Here is a 27893-nt window from a genome sequence, read left to right as displayed (position 1 = left end):
AATTGCAATACAGTTGAATAAACACACAATCTGTGATAGAATCAATCTTAAATTATAAATGTATCATACATGTTTAGAATTATTTAGGGCATAAATTCAGACCTTCTACAAAGTTATTATAGAAGCTGAAATTATTGTTGAACTGTTTTGTGAAGTTTAGTGGCAAGAATTGCCACTTTCCTTCTACAGACAAATTACTGTCCAGAAAAGGACACACCTGCAGAATAGTCGACTGATTATATCTGCCTAGACAGAGTAATCAGCCCTTAATACTTCTGCATCACTAAGGTCTGTCAGATGATCCTGGGCCAGAAGGCAGAAGAACAGATGCTCCAATGTTTTGAAGTAGAGCGAGTGTCCAGGTGTTCAGAGGTCTCTATAAATTGGCTAAGTTTTAGAAACTATGATTTGTGCTTCCCACAATTATAGTTAACTCAGTCATTCTGGATTTCTGATGGGGTTGAAAACATATAGCTATTGACCTTAAGAGAAAAGACTTGAGTGGATGGTCGTCAGCTGACATTCATCCTAAAGCCAGGTTCAGAACTACATGTTTTAGTTAGAATAGATGACAGAGGAGCTGGCTAGTCAACAAAAGGATGGACTGGGTATTAGGACTATCCTGTACCTCACTGGTACAAATTGGCATAATTATGTTCTAATTGTATTTTGAGAGAAAAGTTTCATTTTAACAGGAAAGGTGATGTGTAGGAGGAGCTAAGGTAGGAGGAGTACTGAGAGGAAGAAAAGGAGTAAGAAGAGGAGAAGAAGAAAGACAGGAGAAGCTAGGTGAAGAAAGAGAGAAAGAGGGGGGAGACAGGGAGGCAGAGGTTCAAGTATCTCCACCAGTCAAAGATAGTTGTTATATCTAGGTTGGTCAGTGGGTTACACCTCTGATTGAACAATTCCAAACTTATAAAGCCTATGATTAACATTATTTTTTAAAAATGTATAAATGCAAAAAGGAAAAGGGGGCTTGGGATAGGGGTTTCCTAAGGGGGGGTTGGGGAGAATGGGGAAAGGGGATGCCATCTGAAGTGTAAATAAAATATCTAATAAAAAAATTTAAAAAAAAAACAAATTCTTTAGGGCATAAATCCAGACCTTCTACAAAGTTATTATAGAAGCTAAAATTATTGTTGAACTGTTTTGTGAAGTTTAATTCTTTTAGAATGTGTTTTTTTCCTAATATGATGAAATGAGTTTTTGTCTGGTCTCATCAAGATAATGTAACACTTGGGGGAAAATATAAGGCCAAGGAGTGCTGCACTGGAAGCCAAAATAGAGAAGACTTCCGTAGCCACCATGAGTTTTCCCTTAGTGCTGTGGTAGACAGGAAGGAAGGTGATCCAGACACAGAAGAACACAAGCATGCTGAATGACAGAAATTTTGATTCATTGAATGTATCAGGGAGATTTCTAGACAAGAAGGCCATGGTGTAACTTCCAAGTGCCAAGAAGCAGAGGTATCCCAGGAGTGAGTGGAAAGCAACAGCTGAGCCCTTGTTGCACAAAAGGATGATATGCTCATGTTCTGTATGAACATCTTGGTCCAAGAATGGAGGAGATGTTGCCATCCAGATTCCACAAAGAACAAGTTGTATCAGGGTACAGATAGGAATGATGTAATTTGGAGCCCTTGATACCATTAGCCACCTTACCATTCTCCCTGGAAAGGTGGCTTTGAAGGCAATGACCACAGTAATAGCTTTGGCCAACACAGTGGCTAGAGCCACAGTGAATGCTACTCCAAACGTGATCTGCTGCAAAATGCAGGTGGCTGTGTTGGGCTGGCCAATGAAGTTCAAAGAGCAGAGGAAACAGAAGATGAGTGTGATTAGCAGAGTGTAACTGAGAGCTCGATTATTGGCCTTGACAATGGGAGTGTGTCTGTGTTTTACAAAGACTCCAATAACAATGCATGTAAGTGCAGAGAAGCACAGGGCTACACTGGTGAGAGCAATTCCCAAGGGGTCTTCATAGGCCAGAAAGCTGTGATCTTTCTGAAGGCAGTGATTCTTCTTTAGATTTGCATAATAGCTTTCTGGACACTTCATACACTTATCTACATCTGGTCAGAGAGGATGGCGATAATGAGTTCATGCTGAGACATTACTTTCTACATGCTAACTGGACTTATACAGAAGTCACCTGCCCTTCTTCTCTCAGAAATGATGTATTATGTCCACTGTTGTGAACGATTTTAGAAATACATACAGACCATGTTTTTCCTTATATATGTCTTTTAGTTTTTGTGTTTATATATAACAGGTTTTTATCCATTCTGTTTTTTCTACTATTGTACTCCTTCTCATCCCTCAGTTTTCACTGCAAACTTTATGTACTGTATAATACTAGTTTTTATATTTTATACTTTATTCAGTGCTGCCAGTATAGATATGGTTGGGATAGCTTGTGTTGGAATATAGGTAGACTTTCAGGGTCTACACTCCTAACCAAAAAGTAATGTCTCTCTTCAGATAACCATGAAATACCAGGAGTTTATCCCACAATTGATCTTCTTTATATTGTTTTAAATTGAACTAACCTTTTACCTTTACTTTCTTTAGTTACACATTTTCTTTACCATTTATGAAACTAGTGCATCTTGTCAGAAGTTAGTAGAATATTAAGATTCACTGCACAAATCTACCTTGGCCCAGAAATCTTCATATATACTACCATTATAAACTGTGAATTTGACCTGTGAAATCTATAAAGGAGGTAGAATGTTTTTTGCAATAATTTTCAGATACTGCTGTTTTCATATTGAAATCCTAAATTTACTTATCTCTTTAAAATTCTTTGTATTTTGTTAATTCTCTGCTAGAGTTATTGAATAAACCCAATTATATTACTAAAGGCTCAAAAAATTTCCCAGTGAAATTTTTGCATGAGTAACAAATGGTGGCAATTTTCAGTTTTCACATAGCAAATTAGAAGTTTTAAAACATTTTGCAAAACATCTTTATGACACTCTATTCTTAAAATCTTGTAAATACTATGTTTAACACAACATATGCACACCCTTAGTTATGTGTCTCATTATCAACACATCCAGATATTTCTTAAAATTATAAGTAATCATCATATTTTTAATTTTATATCATTAATAATATTGAACTTGTAGCCCTCTAATTTGAAAATAATACCTTATTTTCCAACTTTTAATCAGGAATATTTTCAAATTTGAAGTTATTAGCAATATATTGAGCAGCAGTCGTTAGTAAATTGTGCTTATTACATAGAAATACAGTTGGATTTTGTCTTGGCAAGTAAATGACAATTATGTGTCAAAGGGTACACTACCAAACATACTTTGTGACAAAGGGGAATGACTATATACATGTATCCATTCATCAACCCACATACCCATCCACCCATATGTACATACAAATATGGAGAGATTTCATTTGGCAGATAACTTAAGAATATGATTCATAATAATAAAAGATAAATTTTATAGTGGAGAATGTAGAAACTTTATACAATTCAGAGGCCTCAGATTATTTTAAAGAAACAGAGATATAAAGTGCATCATTATAGCTGTATATATGAAGTCATTATTTTAACAGGAAGTTCACACTTTGTGAAAAATTGGATCTGACTGATGATCATCACAGAGAGATTAACATGAACTCACATCATTATCAGAGTAGATATTTTAATTCCTTTTCTGATATGAGAGTAGAAATTACTGATTTTTAAGACTGTCACCACTAGAATGTAGAACAAGCTATAGTGCAGGTCTCATATTCAAGAGTATTTGGGTAGAACAAATTAGAGTAAAGTAAATTTTAAGGACACAAAGAAGTTAGGTAAATATTGAGAAAATTGTGGTTCTGATAAGGTTGTGGGACATGAATATGTTTAACATATATTATAAATTATTTAGAAAAAAGTATTAATACAAATATAGATTCAACTTAACCAGGTACAGAAAAATTGAAAATAATTCTTTTTTGCTTTTATGGACGATGCCATCAATGTGAACATTAAATATTCTTCTATGTTGAGATATTATTCATTTGAGCTCTATAACTCTACATTACAGACATTACAGGTGACATTGCAGACATTACATTACAGGTGAAATACACCTAATTGAAATTATAATTGCAAATATTGTTTCTCTTACATGGAGGTGGTCAATATAAAAGTAATCCTACAAATTAAGGAAATATAATGTTTTAATTATAGTGGACAGCAAAAGTACATGAAATAAAAATACAAACTTCCAGTCTCCTGTCCAGTATAAAAATAAGATAGAATTTGATGTAAGTAAGCCACAACCTCTAGGGTATTCATTTATTAGATATTTTATCCAAAGTGATTTAATACTAGGAATGATGGAGTAGATAAGTGTTTTGTGTTTAAATTTAAGATATCTACCTTCAGGCAAGTTAGATGATGTGTTTGGAATTTAACAACCTAATATTTTTAGTATAAAAAACAAACTATAGAAATAATGAAGATATTCAATATAAACATGTGATTTACCTTTCATAATGTCTTGGATATTGTTTGACCCTTAAACTTTTCACAATGTTCATAATGGGATAAAGACTTGATTATCAGCCATGTAATATTAAGAAATACTGAAGGGTTCTAAACTGAATTCCTGTAGTAGGTCATGATGATATAGAAAACAGAAGATATGGCCTTTAAAAGGGATCATGAAACAACATACATTTCCCCTGGCTTATTATAACTGCTGTTTTTTTTTTAAAAATAGACAAAATTTAAGAGAAAATGTCCATGAATAACAGCAATGGATATTAAAACTACTAGAGTTGAATAACAATATCTTTAAAGCAGAAAATGACATCCAAATTCATGCCCTGCAGCTCCAAAGAATTTTATATATGTGAAATAAATTCTGCCTATAGAATATAAATAAATAAATATCCTTATAAAAGTCTCATAGTCTTTGTTTTAAATAAAGAAACAAACTATTTATTGGCTTTTGAATGCATTCGTGGACCTAAGTTTGTCTCATGCCCCTGCCTTTTATATGGCTATATTTATGTATTTTGACATCTTAATTCTAGTATATTCTCATGCCAGTATTGCCATAAAAAGACCACTAAATTTCAGAAATCTGAAAATGATTGAGAAAGGGAAATGTGTATATAGTTAATGTTTACAGTTACTTGTCTAAAATCATCATTAATAATTTTCCCACCTATAAAATAGCCAACATTAAATTAATAACAGACATTCATTTAAAAAATAAAGTAATGCAACAACAATCACAACAGTGAATCATTCAAAAATAAGAAAAATCTCTTTGATGTGACCAATTTTTACTTAGTTGAATCAAGCTATTAAAAGATTCAGAATGGTAACATAAGAAAGTTTTACAAAGTAGGATTAGAAGAGAATATGGCTGATAGAAGTCATTCTAATCATCCAAATATTTTTTTACAGTTCATGAATTCAGATTTCTATGTACTCCTATGATACATTACTCTTTACCACATTGAAAGTTCCTGATAAACTTCATTAATTCACATTTATTTAAATTTATCTGATAATAAAAATATATTTCTACTTCCTTTTATTATATATTTATAGTACAATATTATAAAGTTCACTCTGAGATTCATGATTCCATTTCAATCCAGTTAAGCTTCTTTAAAGTAGTGATTAATTGAAAATCTACCCTGTTTTGAATAACAGATAAAATATTTGTTTTCTTATTTGATGAATGTGAAATTATTCTGTCTCTCATATATGTGTATCATGTGTGTATGTACTTCACATCTATGACTCTAATTTATATGACAGAAGCTCATTTCTAAAAGCAACAATATTGAAAAGTGATATTAGTAGTGGATTATGAGCTCATGATAGCAGAATCCAAATGAATTTATATTAGAAGTGCCTCATTAGTTGCAACAGTGGTAGGGAACTTTTGTTTCTTTTATATACATTTACTGTGATCTGAAACAGAACAAATGCTCACTTCCCAGATACTCAAACAATGCTTATTCTAACAAAATTATAAGACAAATGATATTTTACTTAACATCAAACATGTAGTGTTCACATAGAGTAGTAGAAAATAGAAAAAGAAATCTAAGTCATTAATGACAATCTCAGTAAAAATAATTTATAAGTAAATATTTCAAAACTAAATAGATTTTTATTATTATATTGTTTTAGTTGTTGTCCCATTGCTGTAAACACTCATAATGGAGTATACCTTTTTAAAAGTATTTAATTTGGGTGTTCATTTATAATTATAGTGGCTTAGAAATTTTCCATCATAATAAGAATCATGGAAGCAACCAATCAGCAATTACATTGGATCTGATATAATACTGGCTTTCTTAATTTATATCCATAATAGTATTATGCTCTCTACTTCTCTCTTTCATTCATATACATGTTTTATATATATAATATTATATATTATATATTATATGATATATTATATGTATTATATTATATATAATATATCTATAATATATAATATATTTATATACGACATATATATATAAATATATATACTTCTACCATACAGTGTGTTGGTTGGATTGAAGATACGCACAAAGGAAAAAGAACTTAGAAGGTGATAGCTGTTGGAGTGGAGGCAATTTTATTTTCCAGAGTGTTGCTCCTGGTTGATTGACAAACATCAAGTAATATGCATACACCCAAGAATAGATAACCATCATACACTGTATTAGATATGTTAATTACACAGATGTGGGTGGTTAGAGAATAGGAAAATAGACACACCCAGAAGGGTCTGCCCCCTTGGGGAGATTGTATCCTGAGCCATCCCTGGAAGCCCAGTGCCCTCAGGGAGACAGTGGCAGGAGCGGGCACCCAGCAGGTCTGTACCCTTGTGGAAACTGCATCCTGAGTCAGCCCAGAGCAGTCAGTGTCCTCAGAGAGGCAGACACCCAGTGGGTCTGCACCCTGGTGAAAACCATATCCTGAGAAATCCTAGAGAGGCCACCAACCTCAGAGCAGGGGACACCGTACCCAGAGTCATCCTAGAGGAGCCACAGAACCCAGAGCAGCAGTCACCTTACCCTGAGACATCCTAGAGGACACTGCACTCAGAGCAGCTGGAGCTCAGGATCACAGGATCACAGAGACATCTGGACCCTGAGGAGTTCTAACACAAGCAAGATAACTGGAAAGACAGTCCCCAGTCAGAACCAGTGAGAGAAGGTAGCACTAAAGCTAATCAAATGGTGAAAGGCAAACATAAGACTGTAAAAAACAGAAACCAAAGTTACTTGGCATCACCAGAATCCAGTTCTCCCACCATAGCAAGTCCTGACACCACATGACACCAATAAAGCAGGACTCAGAATTAAAATCACTTCTCATGATGATGATGAAGGGCTTTAAAAAGGACATAAACAACACTCTCAAAGAATTTGAGGAGAATACAGGTAAACAGGTAGAAGTCCTTAAAGAAATGCAAGAAAACACAACCAAACAGGTGAAGGAATTATACAAAACCTCCCAGAATCTAAAAATAGAAGTAGAAATAAGAAAGAAATCTCAAAGGGAGACTACCCTAGAGATAGAAAACCTAGGAAAAAGAGCAGGAGTCATAGATGCAAGCATCACCAACAGAATACAGAGATAGAAGAGAGAATTTCATGGGCAGAAGATACCATGGAAAACATAGACATAATGGTCAAAGAAAATGTAAAATGTATAAAGCTCCTAACACAAAACATCCAGGAAATCCAGGACACAATGAGAAGATCAAACCTAAGGATAATAGGTATAGATGAAGGTGAAGATTCCCAACTTAAAGGGCCAGTAAATATCTTCAAAATTATAGAGGAAAACTTCCCTAACCTAAAGAAAGAGATGTCCTTAAATATACAAGAAGCCTACAGAACCCCAAATAGACTAGACCAAAAAAGAAATGCCTCCCGTAACTTAATAATCAAAACATCAAATATACAAAACAAAGAGAAGATACTAAAAGCAGTAAGGGAAAAAGGCAAAGTAACATATAAAGGCAGACCTATAAGAATTACACCAGATTTCTCACCAGAGACTATAAAAGCCAGAAGATCCTGGACTGATATCATACAGGCCCTAAGAGAACACAAATGCCAGCCCAGACTACTATACCCAGCAAAACTCTCAATCAACATTGATGGAGAAAACAAAATATTCCATGACAAATCCAAATTTACACAATATCTTGCCACAAATCCAGCACTTCAAAGGATAATTGGTGGAAAACTCCAACATAAGGAAGGAAACTACAACCTAGAAAAAGCAAGAAAGTAATTTTCCAACAACCCTAAAAGAAGATAGCTATACAAACAACTCCACTGCCAATAACAAAAATAACAGGAAACAACATTCCTTTTTCCTTAATATCTCTTAATATCAATGGACTCAATTCTCCAATAAAAAGACATAGATTATCAGATTGGATACATAAACAGGATCCAACATATTATTGCATACAGGAAACCCACCTTTGTAAAAAAGAAAGACACCACCTCAGAGTAAAAGGTTGGAAAACAATCTTCCAAGCAAATGGCCCCAGGGAACAAGCTGGAGTAGTGATTCTGATATCAAATAAAGTCATTTTTCAACCAAAAGTAATCAAAAAAGATAAAGAAGGACATTGCATATTCATCAAAGGAAAAATGTACCAAGAGGAACTTGCAATTCTGAACATTTATGCTCCAAATGCAAGGGCACCCACATACATAAAAACAATGTTCTACTCAATGATAACTTGGTCAAGGAAGAAATAAAGAAAGAAATTAAAGACTTTTTTAGATTTAAATGAAAATGAGGACACATCATATCAAAATTTGTGGGACTCCATGAAAGCGGTACTAAGAGGAAAAATCATACCTCTAAGTGTCCACAAAAAGAAAATGGAAAGAGCATACATTAATAACCTGACAGCACACCTGAAAGCATTAGAACAAAAAGAAGCTAATATACCCAAGAGGAGTAAACGGCAGGAAATAATCAAACTCAGGGCTGAAATCAACCAGGTTGAAACAAAAAGAACTATACAAAATATCAACAAAACCAGGAGCTGGTTCTTTGAGAAAATCAACAAGATAGACAAACCCTTAGCCAGACTAACCAAAGGGCGCAGAGATAGTACTCAAATTAATAAAATCAGAACTGAAAAGGGAGACATAACAACAGAAACAGAAGAAATTTAAAAAATCATCAGATCCTACTACAAAGGCCTATACTCAACAAAATTGGAAAATCTGGATGAAATGGACAATTTTCTACATAGACACCAGGTACCAAAGTCAAATGAGAAGCAGATAAACCATCTAAACAGTCCCATAACCCCTAAAGAAATAGAAGCGGTCATTAAAAATCTCCCCACCAAAAAAAGTCTGGGGCCAGATGGTTTTAGTGCAGAATTCTATCAGACCTTCCAGGAAGACCTAATACCAATTTTCTTCAAACTATTCACAGAATAGAAACAGAAGGAACAATACCCAATTCATTCTATGAAGCTACAATTACGCTCATACCTAAGCCTCACAAAGTCCCAACAAAGAAAGAGAACTACAGACCAATCTCTCTTATGAATATGGATGCAGAAATACTCAATAAAATTCTCGCAAACTGAATCCAACAACACATCAAAGCAATCATTCATCATGATCAAGTAAGCTTTATCCCAGGAATGCAGGGATGGTTCAATATTCAGAAATCTATCAATGTAATGCACTACATAAATAAACTCAAAGAAAAAACCGCATGATCATCTCACTAGATGCTGAGAAATCATTTGACAAAATTCAACATCCCTTCATGTTAAAAGTCTTGGAAAGATTAGGAATTCAAGGTCCATACCTAAACATAGTAAAAGCAATATACAGCAAGCCAGTAGCCAACATCAAACTAAATGGAGAGAAACTTGAAGCAATCCCACTAAGATCAGGGACTAGACAAGGCTGCCCACTCTCACCTTTCTTATTTAATATAATACTGGAAGTCCTAGCTAGAGCAATTAGACAACAAAAGGAAGTCAAAGGGATATAAATAGGAAAGAAAGAAGTCAAAATTTCACTGTTTGCAGATGATATGATAGTATACTTAAGTGACCCTAAAACTTCCACCAGAGAAATCCTAAATCTGATAAACAACTTCAGAAAAGTGGCTGGATATAAAATCAACTCAAACAAATCAGTAGCCTTCCTATACTCAAAAGATAAACATGCTGAGAAAGAAATTAGGGAAATGCCACCCTTCACAATAGTTAAAAATAATATAAAATATCATGTAGTGAATCTAACCAAGCAAGTGAAAGATCTATATGACAAGAACTTCAAGTCTCTGAAGAAAGAAATAGAAGAAGATCTCAGAAGATGGAAAGATCTCCCATGCTCCTGGATTGGCAGGGTTAATTTAGTAAAAATGCCCATCTTGCCAAAAGCAATCTATAGATTCAGTGCAATCCCCATCAAAATTCCAAATCAATTCTTCATAGAGATAGAAAGAGCAATTTGCAAATTTATTTGGAACAACCAAAAACCCAGGATAGGGAGAAGTATTCTCAACAACAAAAGAACTTCTGGGGGCATTACCATCCCTGACCTCAAACTATACTACAGGGCAATAGTAATAAAAACTGCATGGTATTGGTACAAAGACAGGCAGGAAGATCAATCCAATAGAATTGAAGATCCAGAATGAACCCACAAACCTATGGTCACTTGATCTTTGACAAAGGAGCTAAAATCATCCAGTGAAAAAGGACAGCATTTTCAGCAAATGGTGCTGGTTCAACTGGAGGTCAACTGTAGAAGGATGCAAATCAATCCATTCATATTTCCTTGTACAAAGCTCAAATCCAAGTGGATAAAAGTCCTTCACTTAAAACCAGATACACTGAAACTAAGAGAAGAGAACATGGGAAAGACCCTTGAATACCTATGCACAAGGGAAAAGGTCCTTAACAGAACACCAATGGCTTATGCTCGAAGATCAAGAATTGACAAATGGGACCTCATAAAATTGCAAAGCTTCTGTAAGGCAAAGAACATTGTCAATAAGACAAAACAGCAACAAACAAATTGGGAAAAGATCTTAACCAATCCTACATCCGATAGAGGGCTAATATCCAAGATATGCAAAGAACTCAAGAAACTATACTCCAGACAATCATATAACCCTATTAAAAATGGGGTACAGAGGTAAACAAAGAATTGTTAACAGAGGAAACTTGAATGGCTGAGAAGCACCTTAAGAAATGCTCAACATCCTTAGTCATCAGTGAAATGCAAATCAAAACAAAGCTGAGATACACCTCACACCAGTCAGAATGGCTAAAATAAAAAAAAAACTCAGGTAATAATAGATGTTGGTGAGGATGTGGAGAAAGAAGAACACTCCTCCATTGTTGGTGGGATTGCAAGCTCATACAACCACTCTGGAAATCAGTCTGGTGGTTCTCAGAAAACTGGACATAGCATTACCTGAGGATCTAGCTATAGCACTCCTGGGCATATACCTAGAAGATGCTCCAACATATAATAAGGACATATGCTCCACTATGTTCACAGCAGCCTTATTTATAATAGCCAGTAGCTGGAAAGAACCAAGATGTCCCTCAACAGAGGAATGGATACAAAAATGTGGTACATCTACACAATGGAGTATTACTCAGCTATTAAAAATAATGAATTCGAGAAATTTTTAGGTAAATGGATGGATCTAGAAATTATCATCCTGAGCGAGTTAACCCAATCACAAAAGAACACACATGGTATTTATTCACTGTAAAGTGGATGTTAGCCCAAAAGCTTGGAATAGCGAAAACTCAACCCACAGACCACATGAAGCTCATGAAGAATAAGGAAGAACAAGAGGGAATGCCTCAGTTCTACTTAGAAAGAGTAACAAAAATACTCAAGGGAGCAAATATAGAAACAAAACATGGGACAGAAACTGAAGGAGGGGCCATCAGGAGACCATTCTACCTGGGTATTCATTCCATGTACAGTCACCTAAGGTAGACAGAGATGTGGAATCCTGGAAGTGCATGCTGTCAAGAATATGATATAGTTGTCTACTTAGAAGTCTGCCAAGGACTAACACATTCAGAGGACAATGCTCACAGCTAACCACTGATATGATCAAGGGTTTCCAAATGGAGAAGTTAGAGAGAAGACTGAAAGAGCAGAAAGGGTTTGTGACCCCAGGAGGAAAGCAACAATACCAACCAACCAGAGCCCCCCCAGGGTCTAAACCACCAGTCGAAGAGCACATAGGGAGGGACCCATGACTCCAGCAGTATATGCAGGGTAGGACAGCCTTGTTGGGCAAAGGGGGGAGAGGAGCTTCTTGGTCCCATAACAAATGAACACAGAGTGGGTGGGGGGGATGTGAAGATAGGAAGGGGGTAGTGAGGGGGTAGGTGCAGGCACTGCCTCATGGAAGCATGAGGAGGGAGGATGGGATAGGAGGTTTCTGGGTGGTGGGAGGAAGTGTGGTAAGGGGATAAAATCTGAAAGGTAAATATAATACCCAATTAAAAAAGGAGAGATGAAAAAAAGGGGGAAAGGGGGAGAAAAAAGAAAGAAAAATAGGAGATTTAATAACACAAAGGGGAGGATTTAGAAATTTAGGAGGCAGTTTATGTTAATGAAACAGTATCATAGAAACTGGAAAATCACACCCTCATAGAAGCACAAGGGGGGATGGGATAAGGGGTTCCTGGGTGGTGGGGGGAATGGGATAAGGGGATAAAATTTGAAATGTAAATATTAAAACCAATTTTAAAAAGGAAAAAAAAAAGAAAAGTTGTTAGAACCAACTTCTTTAAAAAAATGTCAACCCTCTAGGAAAATTTTTTTTTCTTGATAATAAAACTTGTTCTGAGAATTGTATATTGCAGAATACACAGCCTTGGTGTATCTATTCATCAAGTATACTGAGAAGACCTGCCCAAACCTCTGATGTCCTGGAATTCAATCTGGATGCAGTGAAGACACAGTGTCAGAGGCTTATCAATTTACTCTTCCCTCCCACCCCTCTTCTAATATCTCAATGCCTTTAATCAGCTTGAAGAAGTTAAAGAAGAGTCAGCGCCCCTATTCCTGGGCTTGGCGACTAAGGTGGTTAATATTAATCTGTCTTTCTAGGGAAAAGTACTGGTTTTGTTGGAACAGGGAGGACTAGCTAGGATTTACTGCATAGCCATAACCTATTGGTAGAAATCTGTATAATTAATATCAAGATGAAGCTATAATTTCTTAAATGGTACAAAATTTACTTTTATTTCAAAGTTATGGTTTTCATTGGTATGAGCTTCTTATTGATATAAAAGTGAGATGACTATTGATACTTGCATGTGCATTGTGCCTGTATAACACATTTAAAAATACAAGGCTTAGACCCAGTTCTTGTTTAACTTTTTTAACTGATTTGGGACGGTTAGCCTATGAGTTAGGGGACTAGAGCATATTTATTGCTTTGAGTTTAATGTTAGGCTGTTTTCCGAATTTTATTTAGAAATAGCTGAGAGGAGTTAACAGACAACAGTCCAGGTTACCTTACATGGATAGTTGGTTTTTAAAATGTCAGAAATCCACAGAATTGATGTTACAAATATTTATATATTAATATTCATTTTGATTAGAGACCTGTCTGCTCCTGACAGCTTCCTGTCGTGGATTCTAAGAAGAAACTGAGCATCCTTGGAGATACTCCAGTTGTGCGGTGACAGCCACTAGGCAAGAATTGCCTCTTTCCATCTACAGACAAATTACTGTCCAGAAAAGGACACACTTGTAGAATAGTCGACTGATTATATCTGCCTAGACAGAATAATCAGCTCTTAATAATTCTGCATCACTAAGGTCTGTCAGATGATTCTGGGCCAGAAGGCTGAAGATTTGATGCTCCAACATTTGGTAGTATAGGGGCTTTCCAGGTGTTCAGCAGTCTCTATAATTTGGCTAAGTTTTAGAAGCTATGTTTAGTGCTTCCCATAATTTAAGTTAACTCAGTCATTCTGGATTTCTGATGGGGTTGAAGACCTATAGTCTCATAGCCAATCCTGGCTATTTACTTTGAGAGAAAAGATCTGAGTGGATGGTTTTCAGCTGCCAGTGATTCTAAAGCCAAGAAAAAAGCCAGGTTCAAAACTAAGTGTTTTAGTTAGGAGAGATAACAGAGGTTCTGGTTAGTCAACAAAATGATGGACTGGGTATTAGGACTATCTTGTACCTCACTGGTACAATTAGGAATAAGTATGCTCTAATTGCATTTTGAGAAAAAAGTTTTATTTTAACAGGAAGGGTAATAGGTAGGAGGAGCTAAGGGGGAAGGAGTACCGAGAGGAAGAGATGGAGTAAGGAGAGGAGAAGATGAAGGAGAGAAGAAGCTAGGTGATGAGAGAGAAAAAGAGGGGGGCATGGAGGCAGATGTTCACAGGTCTCCACCAGTCAAAGATAGTTTATATATCTAGGTTGGGTATTGGGTTACACTTCTGATCGAGCATTACCAAATGTATAAAGCCTTTGATTAACATTTTTAAAAAAATGTATAAAAGCAAAAAAGGAAAAGGAGGCATGGGATAGGGGTTTTCTAGAGAAGGGAAATGGGGAAAGGGGATGGCATCTGAAATGTAAATAAGATGTAAATAAAAAATAAAAATGAAAAATAAAAATGCAAAACTATGGGAAAAAAAGAGAATAGGAAAATAAATATGTGAAGAATGGTATGTGCAAATACCATCAAAATACTTTGTACTTATTTATTTCTTTTTTTGTGTTTTTTTGAGACAGGGTTTCTCTTTATAGCCCTGGCTGTCCTGGAACTCACTCTGTAGACCAGGTTGGCCTTGAACTCAGAAATTCACCTGCTTCTGCCTCCCAAGTGCTGGGATTAAAGGCGTGCGCCACCACTGCCCGGCTTGTACCAATTTATTAAAAAACTAACTAAGAAAAAAAATTCCCTTCAAAAATCCCATAAATGGTTACCAAATCCAGACACTGTTGTGGATTCCAGGAAGTGCATGTGAGAGGAACCTGATATAGCTATCTCCTGGGAGGCTCTGCCAGAACCTGACAAATACAGGGGTAAATGCCCGCAGCATACTATTGGACTAAGCACAGGGTCCCCAATGGAACAGTTAGAGAAAGGACTAGAGGAACTAATGAGGTTCCCAACTCCATAAGAAGAACAACAATATAAACCAGCATGACCCCCACTCAGAGCTCCCAGGGACTGAACCATCAACCAAAGAGTACACATGGAGGAACCCATGGCACAAGTTGCCTGTGCAGTGGAGGATGGACTTGTCAGGCATCAATGGGAGGAGAGGCCCTTGGTCCTGTGATGGCTCTATGCCCCAAAGTAGAGGAACTCAAGGGGGGTGAGATAGGAGTGGGTGGGTGGGGGAACATTCTCATAAAAGCAAAGAAAGAGGGATGGGATAGGGTGTTTCTGGATGTGGGGAGCCAGGAAAGGGGATAACATTTGAAATGTAAATAAAGAAAATACCAATAAAAAACAAAAAAAAAATTGTACTATACCATGTTAAGAAGACTATGAATTCTCAATATTGGTAGCCTTGCATCCACTATTTTATAAAGCTATATATATTCCTTTTTATTTTTATTAAAATTTACCCTTGGATAATTTTTTTAAAAATTAGCTCTGAATAATCTCAATTAAGGTAAAAACAGGTCTGAACTTTACATGAAGCTTAAAAACAATTGAAGTACAGTGTAAAATATATAAATGTTTGATAGTTCACTCATATTTGCTAACTAGTACAGTAAAATAAAACACTGTTGAGTGCAAGAGAAAATATTTTCTGCCAATATCAGTATTGGCAGTGAGTAACAGATTTATATCAAGGATGGTGAAGAATTATTGCATTTAAGTTCCTGCACAAAGGGAGGAAATTTATTTATCTCTGAATTCTATTAAGACCATTTTTTATTGTGAAATTATGTGGAGAAATGGGGAAGGTTTCTGTTAAATCTTCATTTACCTGTCTCATTGGAAATCTCATTTTCTGCACAAGGTGTGCAATTGTAACAGCAGACAGCCTGACCCTCCAAGGTGACTTTCCTGTATCCTGGCCCACAACTCTCACTGCACACAGATTTTGGGATCTGAGTAGAATAAAAAGATTATCTGCTATGACACCAATTTTCAAGAATTCTTGAAAACACAGAAAGTATTTGTCATGGTTATACCCTTCAAAAGGTAAACATATTTAATTATTTCTCAGAGGATTTTAGCAGTATTGAGAAATGAGAATCTTAATAAGTCAGAAACATTTTTGAGAAAAGTGGGTCACCTAGAACATGAAGGACACGGGGTCTCTCTAGACTGATAATGACTTAGTAATTACTAACTCCTGGGTTTTGTAGCTTTAATTCCACCATGATTGTGAATCTGAACTGTCACCTTGACAGACTTTAGAATGATCATGGAAGCATATATGTATCAATTTCTTTGAAGGAATTTAGATAAATTTAGCTAAGGTGAAAAGGGCAACTTACATTAAAATTTGTTACTATTTATAGGTTGCTGTCTCTGAACAATGTAAAGGAGATAGAATAGAGCTTCAGCATTCATTGATTTTTCTTGGCAAAGGATAAAATGCCGTACAAAACCTCATACATGTCAAAATAATGCATTTGCAAAGATATTTTACTGCCTTTTTAAAATTTTTCTTAAGTTATTTCATTTATGTGTTTATTTACAGCAGCCAGACAAGTAGCTTAAACTTGTTCACACATTACAATTCTCGTTTTCCAGTGAACTAAAAAAATCAATGAATAACAGATCATGGATCAAAACTTCAGTAACAATGAACCTGTTGAATACAGACTAACAGTTAATATGTGGTGACAGAATTACTTAGCATTTTGAATGGAAAGTATTGAACGCTCAAGAACTGACTGTCTCTCTGTTGATTATAGTATTTGTGGAGTTATTAAACTTTAAAAGATGCTCAACATGATAAATCAATAACTACTGACTTGTTCAAATATATGACATGTTCAACTAAGACCTATTTTCTTACAGAATATCTTCAGAAACCTAGTATCTAAATGAGGGTACTGAAGGGGAAAGAAATGTCTGAGTGGTAAAGAAATGTCTAAAGGGTAATAAAAATGTATCATTTCAGTTAAAAAACACTATCATTGTTTCCCTTAAATATGCACTTTTTAAAATTTCAGCTATAAAATATATAGGAAAAACATTGATATTTCTTGTTGAAAGTATTACAACTTTCAACAAGATTGAATGGGGTCGGGATTGAAACACTAAAATCCTTGCCTCAGGTCCAGTTTTCTCATGTTACTTACTAAAAATATCTGTTGGAAAAAATGTTTTTCTGGTCTTTGTCTTGTATCTAGGACTACCTCTTTCTCTATTCTTGCCAACCATGGTAGACTCTCATACCTCCAGGATCATAATGCATATAAGTCACTTTTAGTCATTCTATTTGATGACAGCCACAAAAGGAAGATTTTAGATTGCTTCATGGTGTTAAACACAAATGACAGATTTTCAAAAACTACCCATGAGACATTTTGCACAGGGCAATTTTTTCTTATATGTCCTAAATTTGTGCCATCTTGAGAAAAACTAACCCTTATATGAGTTAATTCTGGGTGACATATATACATTAAATATTGCTATTGTTCTGAATCAAGGAAGAGGAAAACATACTATATGAGTAATATTTCTGTGGTATTTTATACTGGTATTAAGATATTGATGATCTATGCATTAGGCAACAAGCTTCATTATATCAGAAAATGTACCCCACCTCTGAAAATGTTTCTGGCCATTGTATCATCTGCTCAGATAAAGTCAACTCTTGACCATTGTGAGCATTTGCAGAATAGGTTCCTATTTTTATCTTTAGTCCAAGACCCTTCGGGAAATTCCAAAGATTCAGAATGTCATATTCTTCATTTATTTTCAGTCTCCAATCTAAACCCATGTTGTCCCTCACATGAAATTTTCTCAGGAAAGAGTTAAGCTGAAACAGATTCATGACTTTATATTACACTGTGTCTAAGAGGTAGAAGAGAATCTATGCTACGTGAACTCTCTAATTGTTTTTAATCACTGATATAAAACTCAACATTAATTAAGCTTCCAGTAATGTTGAGTAAATGAATTCCTGGGTAAATGAGATACGATTCTTCTGAAAGATCATTGAGCTTCAAGAGAAAACTTTGAACAGGCCTTAGGTAACAAATACATGACTGCTTACTCATTCAAATCTTTAATTTTTTAAGGCAAACCAAACCTATTTGCTTTCAGAAGGTCTTCAGAGATATTCCAGTATCTAAAATGAGGGTACTGGTATCTAAATGGTAATTAAAAGGGATCACTTAAGTAAAACAAAAACAACAACAACAACAACAACAACAACAAAACACTATTTTTCTTTCCCTTAAATATGCACTTTTTTTATTTCTGTTGTAAGAAATACATTGGGAAAGTATTGATTTCTTTATTATTTGTTGTTGTTTTGTTTGTTTTAATTTTTAATCTTTATTGAGTATTTTATTTATTTACAATGCAGATGTCATCCTCTTTCCCCATTTCCCCTCCCTAGAGTCCCCCTATACATCCTCCTCCTTTTTTGCTTTTAAACTATTTTAATTACATGCATGTATTAAGGTCAGTTCTAGGTTGACGGTCTAGCAATACAATAGATACAAACTGTCAAAGAACAAGCAAAGCAATAAACACAAATAGTCGAAGAACAAGCAAGGCATTAAACCCAATTACGTGAACACTCTCGTGATCACTGTTTCTAAGAGCTTATCAGAATGACCAACCTAGTTTAATGGGAAATATCTCTACAGGGAGCTATTGGTCACATGATCTTGATGTTGACTAAACACATTTCCTTCTGGTATCATACATTTCTCTGCATCATAAAATTGAGACTGCCTTGACTTTCATGAAAGTTTAGAAACACAAATACTACTGTGGTTTTGAATATTATATACTGAATTTTACAATACCTATGTTAGTGTCTTTGCAAATTCTTATATGTCACAGTGCTGATATTATAATACAATGGAAAGCTTATTACCTGCCAGGGAAAGAACACCATCCCTTCTCCATTTTCATATGGTTGCATTTGTATTTTCTTAAGAGTAATCTCATGGAGACTGTGAGCTACAGCATAAACGGCATTGTATATATTATAGCTCTCTATACTCATGGAAACATCAAATATGTGCCTCGGTAATATATTCAAAGAAGCATTGGGTTGACAGTTGTCCAAAAGCTTACAATCAATTTCAGAAAATGAACAATTAAAGAACAAATGCCACAATTTAGGAAGATAAATATCTTCTGGGTATTTGTAGGGATTAACTGTTTGAATAAACTTGGTAAACTCAAAACTTTCTCCATAATGTTGTGTAAAAATGAGACTCCCATGGAATAAGTCTAACATGAAATAATCAGCATGATCAGTAACATCCTGTTCAAAATTCATGATCCAGACTTTCCATGTCAGTAAACTTTGCCCAATATTTCGCATTAGTCCTTGTAAAGAATCAATGTCACCATAAATAATTATCACATTTGTTGATGATTCCTGAATCTCATCCATATTTTCCCATTGTTTGTTAAAATATGAAGTTCTAGTGGCTGGGATCATTTTCACAAATGCTATACAGATTCTTTCTTTCTCCATCTCATCTCTGAAATCTGATAAAAGTTTATTCCCTTTGTGATCATCTGGGAGGAGAAGACCAACCCAGGACCACCTAAAATGAAGCATCAAAGATACAATGCCATGTGAAAGAGATGTGTCCTTGGTGCCCATCTGGTAGAGAGAAGAATACTGACTTCGGTCACTCAAGACAGGATCATAAGGTCCAATAGTAAGCTAAACCAAATTTGAAAGAAATGGAAGAATATTAACATCAAACACAATTTTAGTGCTGAAACATACAATGACAATAGGGGAACAGGTAGGTTTATTCCAGTTTTAAAGGTAAATTCCAATTATATAAATGTACAGAAAATCATACTATGCCAGATATTTTCAAGAACCTACATAGTTTCATTCACTTCATCTTTCTTTTACCAGCAAGCAGGAAAAGTATGGATTGATCACTAAGAATCTGGGTGTTGGATTTGATGATTGCATAATTCAATCATTCTTGTTTCAGTTTTGAGACACCTATAATATCAACAAAGGAGACCCAATTTCTTTTTTGGGGGGTTATTTTTTTTATTGGATATTTTATTTACATTTCAGATGCCATCCCCTTTCCCCATTTCCCCTCACTAGAAAACCCCTATCCCATAACCCCTTCTCCTTTTTGCTTTTATATAATTTTTTAATGTTAACCAATGGCTTTATAAATTTGGTAATGCTCAATATCAATCAGAAGTATAACCTAATTCCCAACCAAGTATATCAACTAACTTTGACTGGTGGAGACATGTGAACATCTGCCTCCGTGTCTGGCCCCCCTCTCTCTTTCTCTCTCATCATCTAGCTCCTGCTAGGAGACACAATTTCAAGTCCCTGTATGCACATTTTCTCACCTGTGGGAACTTAAAGAGTTGCAGCAGTGTACCAATGTAAGCAGATGTTGTCCAGGATGTTCCTGTAAGGGCAGCAGAAAATTTTTTCTCTTCACAGTTGTAATTAGGTAAAACCTTTCCCCGCTTGTGAGCTGTGAGCCAACTACATGCAATCATAAGAGTATCTTTCTCTGTGAATCGGACATTGTAGAAATCAAATCCAAGAGTTATGTTTGGCAAAATATTGGGGTTAGCATTAATCTCTTCAATGGCAAATAACAGAGCCAGAACAAACTGGTAGTTCTTAAAATTATATCTGTGTAAATGACATAAAAATAAACAAGAGGAATATTACATAGACCATATATGTCTTCATATTTAGTGAAGTAATGTTTTATACTTTATTTTGTTCCTATAAGACATATTTTCTAATTTCTGTACCTTGAATGTATAGAACTATATTGGGTACATGTATTAGGATTCAACAAGTTAGTTTAGTTTACCCCCAAACACGTGTTATTTATCTTTTATATATCAGTGCAGTAAAAATTCTGTCTACAAATCAGGCATCAGTTTCTTCTAATACCAGATCTGCTGATATCTGGATCTTGGACTTACATGTTCTTCTATTATGAAAGGCTACTCTTCTTATCAAACGTATAAGTTTTTAGAAACAACATCATAATTAAATAATATTCCAAGGTTAATTCATTCTATATGTGGGTCCTGTTATTTCTCTGATATTATTATTTTTTTAGTGTGGCAGCATGAAATTGCCAGTGTATAACATACTGGCATTCAACTTGTTCAATTTGTTCAAGAACAAATCCTGCATCTGCCTCTGAATTGATATGATCAAAAATAATGTATAAGCAAGCCTGTTGCATTTGTATCTTTCTGTGTGCTTCTGAAGTTTGTATATATTACTTTTGTTCATATGTGTTCTCTGTGTTCAGGTATAAGGAGGTAAATAAGTATAAATGTAAAAGACAATAAATTTCAAACTTAGTTCTCGTTTATCAAACTCTTTACTGATTGCTTCTCATTTTTATTTATTTTGTGTATTTAATTGACTTAGTGAGTGCACAACTGCATGGTTCAATTAGAAGAAGATTGAATATTTGACTATGGCTTCCCATGGACATGCCCTTTATACCAAGCAAGTCTTGAACTCTATGCATCTGATTGTGTCTGGTGAATAAATGGAATAAAGACTTCCCCACCATCAAGCACACTTGGTCAAAACAAAGTGGAAAGAGCATTTAATTTACAGGAGGTCAGCTACATAGATCAGGACAGGGAGGGTGTATATAGGAGTACGTGGAAGATTTCACAAATAATCAATATCCCAAATTGCTTCTAAATATAAACATATTACAGTTCAAATTTGCATGAAAACATGAGAAAAGGGAGGAGTACTAGGTCAGCAACTAAAGATTTTTTTCCAAACAATCCAAGTTTTTTTCCCAGAAATCATATTAGACAGCTATTCAAAAATTACAGCTCCAGAGAATTCAATACCTCTTCTTCTCTCTTTGTGTACCAGTGCAAAACTATCACATATTCACAATAATTCATGCACAAAAAAGAAAAATAACTCTTAATGGTAACAGTAATATGAGTTGAAGGAAAAGAGATATTAATATATAAAAAGGAAGGTAATATAAAATGCAGTTGTCATATAGGTTCATTGCTTATGCTACCTATTTGTAAATGTTTGAGATTACTTGTGATTATGTTTGAATGTGTGTATGTGTTTTGAAAATAATTTCATTTTGTATTTGATAGTTATTATTAGTTAATAAATAGTGTTATTTGATACCAAAAGAGAAATTATCAAAAAAATTAGTGAACATACTAAAAAATAGACAGATAAAAATCAAATAAAGTTTTTTCCACTGAAAAATAATTAATAAAGCAAATGTTAAATTGAGAATACTATAAAAATATGACATTTCCTCAAATATTAATACTATATATTAAAATGTATGCAGATGTAATTGTAAAGCTATATATAGATATATAGGTATATAGATATATGGATATGTGGATACATAGACATATGGATATATAGATATATAAATATATAAATTTGACAAATGCATACATGTAATTACTTGTGATTACATGACAGATAACAATTAGCATTATGTATTTCATACCAAGAAAATTTGGAGAACTCAAAAATCACCTATCACAAGGCAATGACATGGGGAAATTTTAATCACAAAATATGATCACTCTCTTTTGAATACCTGATTTTGAATACACATTGTAACAGAAAATATATTTTAAAAGTAAAAAGAGTTTTATAATTTATTTTGTTGAGATTATAACATTGCTTCATTATAATATATAATTGCTTCATTTCTCCTTCCCTTTATTGTATGCAAAATATTACTCATGTCCTTCCTCTTTCTTAAGTCTATGGAATAATTTTTTATTAATTGCCCAGTTGGACTCAAAATTAAACACATACACACAAACAGAAATGACAAACACTAGGTAACTAATGACTGCTGTGAAATCACCTGTGCAAGGTGTAAAATTCTTCTACAGGAAAGAGCAAACCAGTTGGTTATCCTCTATGAAATTGTCAGTGCTGAAGATATATACCCAAGTAAAATCATACAGACTGTAAAGATTTTTTTAAACTGAACAAAATTTCAGTAGAATTTATTAATAAAATACAAAGTGAAAGTTGATTATCAACTTGAGGAACTGCTTACAGCAAATGGAGTTGACAATGATAAAAGCCATGGTGCTTGGGTAAGCAAGATCAGAGTTCAGACACATGATTTCACATGGTGAGGAGTTTAGATTGAAATAAATTAGAACAACTCACAGCATCACAGAAAGAGTCTTAGGTCCTAGAGAGCATTCAAAGATAGACTCAAAGAAAAAGGAAATTATTATCAATACTGTTTGTCACATCCAATAAAACACACAGCAGTATTTTGAACAAAAATACCCCATACTGTTTATGTGTCATTCCTTACTCCAGACAATTTAGATCTGGAATCGCGTAGATTAGATCAAAATTCATTTTGACTAATTTATATGAAGTACTTACATGATTTTGAATGGATATAATTATTGTGGTTTTCGGCCAAGTGAACCTGTTAGGTAATTGGTAAATTTAGTTCAGAATTTAAAAAAAATATCTTGAATGCTCAGAAAATGGACATTTTAATGGATAAGAATTCATAATATTGTAAAAAATAATATTGCAGAAATGCAGACAAATCCCTGTCAACTGTCATCAATCTGAGAAATGAGTTGCATATGTTTTCTACACCTATAAATTTCACAAAATTCAGAGAAAATATCACTATTTACTTGATTTAAATAAAAATAAATTATTACTTAGCTTTGTATAGATTCAGAGATCAGAAAGGTTTTTGAAGTGACCCAATCTAAAAAGGTTTGAATCATTACTAAATGTAAATGTTGTAGTTGGGTGCACATATTTATCTTTATAAGTGACAATTTGAGATGAATGATAATGTTCTGCTGTTCTGACAAATAACAACCATCAACTTACTTCACTGAGACTTTATCAAAAACTATTCTACCAGAAACATTGGTTCATATCTAATAAGAACCTTGTGTTTTTATTTATGTCTTTCCTAGAATATTCCTCTGCAGATAATATATTTTCTTATAACATACACTGAGCTCAACAAAACCTAAGTGCCAAAGAAAAGCACAAACTGGAAATGTATGAAGGCCAATGGTGCCTAAAACAAGTGAGACAGACACAAAAGGAGGACTTCTCAAATTAAATGAAAAAAGGGTAAAAAAAGTTGGAGAACAATCAAGATCCAGTCTACCTTTGTGTACTACAAAGCACATATTTGAAATTCAAGGAAAGAAAAATATCAAATATAAGGAAATTTCAGAATCTAAATATAGTTAGGAGTAGAGCCGTATTCACTACTAATATACTTAATGGAAGACATGATGAAAAGAACCAAGAATGGAATTATCTAAGTGAAAAATATTCCAGAAAATGGGCAATGGAATTTTTTTAGTTTTTCCATTCCTGAAACTAGTGTAGCTACTGCTATTTAATGTATATGTTTATACTTAAACAATTCTGCTTATCCAAATTACAATAAAAATTTTATAATTACTATTGAAATAATATTGATAAACCTTAATCAAATAGAAAATATATGTACTCTAAAAATGAATATAAAATATCAAATATGTTTAAAATACATAACAATGTAAAATATTTCAGAATAATGTTCCAGGCACCATTTTTGTCCTTTAATATGAAAAACTGCTCATAGTGTTTTATAATTATTGCAAAATAAATATCTATTAAATACAAACTGTTAAGAAGTTTATAATTTATTCTTCTGATACATCAATGTTATCAAGCTATGAAAAAACAACATATATATACATATATTCTACTTTTAATATTATTTCAAACACATATTTTGATTGATGCAAAGAAAAATAATTCACCTGCATACCTAGAGAAAAATTAAGGTTAGGTTCTAAAAGATTTAACATACTGGCCACTAAAATGGCTTAGCCATTGCACATGCCTGCTGCTTGTTTTGAGAGATATAATGTGCTCAGAATTTAATTTCAGCATTCTCATTATGGAATGTCAAAATTATTCCTATAGTTTTTCTTTCTCCAGCTAGTGTGAGATGCTTCAAAACATGTGCAGACATGCAAATAATGTGTGTGATGACAAATTTGAAAAGATTTTTACCATGAAGATGACAATGGAACACACTACTTTTCTTTTAGAGTTATTACATAAAGATCAGGAACTATACATGCTTTTCTTCAACACTCTGTGAAATAAGAACACACTTGGCTCCTATCTGTTGTGATAGACTAAAAGAAAGATCCATCTAGAAAAGAACACCATATAAGTGCTAATATAGGAGACTATGAGGGCCCAGTAATTTTTTATAAACTTGATAATTACAAGAAATATATTTAAGCACACAAAACACATAACGAATAAAAATGAAGACATAAAAATACCATCTCTTTAAAATGTATACAAATTTACAAATAGGTAAATAAAAGATTACGTGAGAATAATAAAAATAGTTTCTCAGCTTTTTGGTGTATATGCTTCCCTGTGGTCTATACTATATGGAAAATATATGCTTAATGCATATTATAACATCTTACATGTAAATCTTAATAATGCATCATTGTATTTCTATCATGAACTTCATTTGTTTTCCTTTCTGACTTTATAATAACTTTAACTTTTTTGGGCCAGGACACAATTATCTTGTCTATAATAAAGAAGCTAGGCACTAAATGCTCATGTAACTGAAAGAATAGATTTTAGTAGTAATGATCTTAATCCTGAAATATATAAAGAGAAGCACCTACTAATGCATAATGTAGCCTGAATTGCTGAGAGTAAAGGGCAGAGGCAAAGTGGCATTATATGGAGTGTCAATGACAAAGTAGAAGAGGTCACACCCAACATGAAAAGTTATCCTGTTTGCTAGGCATATGAGAGAATTTTGTGATTTTTATTTGAGATAACCTAAGATCCCCTGAGAACTTAAATCTACCATGAAATATTTTATGTAAATTACAAAATTTGATAGCAACCTTTGCTATGTTTCAAATTTCAATAAAATCTGTCCTAGAAACAATATGTCTAATGACATTTGAGAAGTCAACATTTTTCCTCCTCAACAGTCTTTCTACCAAGATATTTACAAACACATAATATTGTCACACTAAGCATAATTCCCTTCATTCTTCTTTTGTCATTTCCATTTTTTGAGTCTCAAAATATTTTCTCACGTGCTCACAGGGATTTACATGTATTACCACTCTACATCAGAGTCTTCCTTATTGGAACCATACAAATACAAGAAGGTGCGCATAAGATATGGAGATCTGATTGGGTTAAATATCATATTACCTTTATTTAGAAACATACATGAATATTTCTCTTGAATTTAGAAAGAACTATCTGACACTATTAATCATGTATATTGCACTCAAGCTATGAAAGTCAAAATTGACACTCTTACAGTCACTGTGTCATTGTGAACATAACCATAAAAAATTGAACAAATTCTGTAAATATATGGACAAAACAGGTAAACATGGGGAAGCTGTCCAAGAATAAAGAAAATAAATAACCCAACAAGTATGTATACAAAAAACATGAGATAGCTGGCACACCTATAGAGCACGTAAGTACTCACAGCTTCTAATAGTGAAACTCTAAGTCTGAAACCAGTGTCATGCAACAGATAGTTTCTTCACTCAAGTATCACAATGAACATTCAAGATTTCTTGCATTCAGTGACAACACCTAATATCAAACAAGTATAGGAGGACTTCAAAAATGCCCTGAATACCAAAATCATGCTGAAATTAAAGCATGGTTCCTCTGAAATTATTACATTAAAATAGACCTGGTGGCATTACATGTTTGGTAGAAGGATAACTTAGCAATCAAATGAGGTGACTAAAATAGAAAAAAAAAGACAAATATTATTTGTTATTTCCCACCTTAGACAAGAAAAGAATACAAAATACAAATAGTGAAGAGATTTTAGAATCTCTAACAAAGAAATTATCACAGCCAATAATTCAAGTAGCATATAAATTTTAGTGTTTACACCTCATAAGCCATAATAATTCAGAACTTTAAAAATTAATAGTCGTACTTACTGTAGGTAGTAATCCTCATAATAGTATAGTAGATAGGAATTTTTAATTTTATTGATGGTGTAGTATGTATGAATGGGGAAAAATACACCAATCTTCACATCTCCTTCATGGTGAAAATCTTCAGCAATTATGTGATAGCACATATTCAAGTTAAAGGTGAAGACAATGTTGGGAAATTGCAGAAGCAAGGGGATAAAGAACCAAGAGAACATCCTATTAATACATGTGTCTGCTTGATTCAGATCACACAGTATCCAGTAAATATAGTTTATGTTTTTGTCAAAATGTATATTTGAAAAATTGTTGAGTAAGGTAGTCAAAATAATGATTCTAAGTTTATTTTCTATCGCCTCTTCCCTTGCCATTGGGAATTTTGAAACTATATGTTCTCTTGTGCTGCTCTGCACTTGCACAGGAGGCCATTGATTTAGGTGAAAAAAACACACCGAAAAATATGTTTGTGGACTTTTTTTTAATAGCCAAAGGCACTATGATTTCATCCACGATTTCAGGTAGCAAGAGGTCAGACTTGATGTTCTCTTGGGATGAATTGGCTAAAAAGATGAAGCAGTAAACTTTTCATATGAAAACAGCTTAGGATAATGCCCAAGGATTACATCAGAGGAAGCCAACTAGATGAATAAACAAATGGCCAAAAAGAATGGACTACAGGTATAATT

The 27893-nt window shown here is 33.9% G+C and overlaps 1 protein-coding gene across 1 annotated transcript; it reads right to left on the bottom strand.

Annotated features, from left to right (window-relative positions):
* Nucleotides 1-1133: 1133 nt before the first annotated feature.
* Nucleotides 1134-27425, bottom strand: LOC143440613 (vomeronasal type-2 receptor 116-like). The gene is made up of 6 exons (XM_076927413.1): nt 27214-27425; nt 20548-20842; nt 19073-19879; nt 17786-18001; nt 15989-16112; nt 1134-2071 (listed from the first exon to the last, which is right to left on the bottom strand). Exons 1-6 carry the CDS (start codon nt 27423-27425, stop codon nt 1134-1136), a joined length of 2592 nt encoding a protein of 863 aa, XP_076783528.1.
* Between the last annotated feature and the right edge of the window lie 468 nt (nt 27426-27893).

The sequence above is a fragment of the Arvicanthis niloticus genome, chromosome 30, assembly GCF_011762505.2.
Source record: "Arvicanthis niloticus isolate mArvNil1 chromosome 30, mArvNil1.pat.X, whole genome shotgun sequence".
Lineage (NCBI taxonomy): Eukaryota > Metazoa > Chordata > Mammalia > Rodentia > Muridae > Arvicanthis > Arvicanthis niloticus.
The sequence above is the reverse complement of the archived record's forward strand: the minus strand, read 5'-3'. Positions and strand labels throughout refer to the sequence as shown.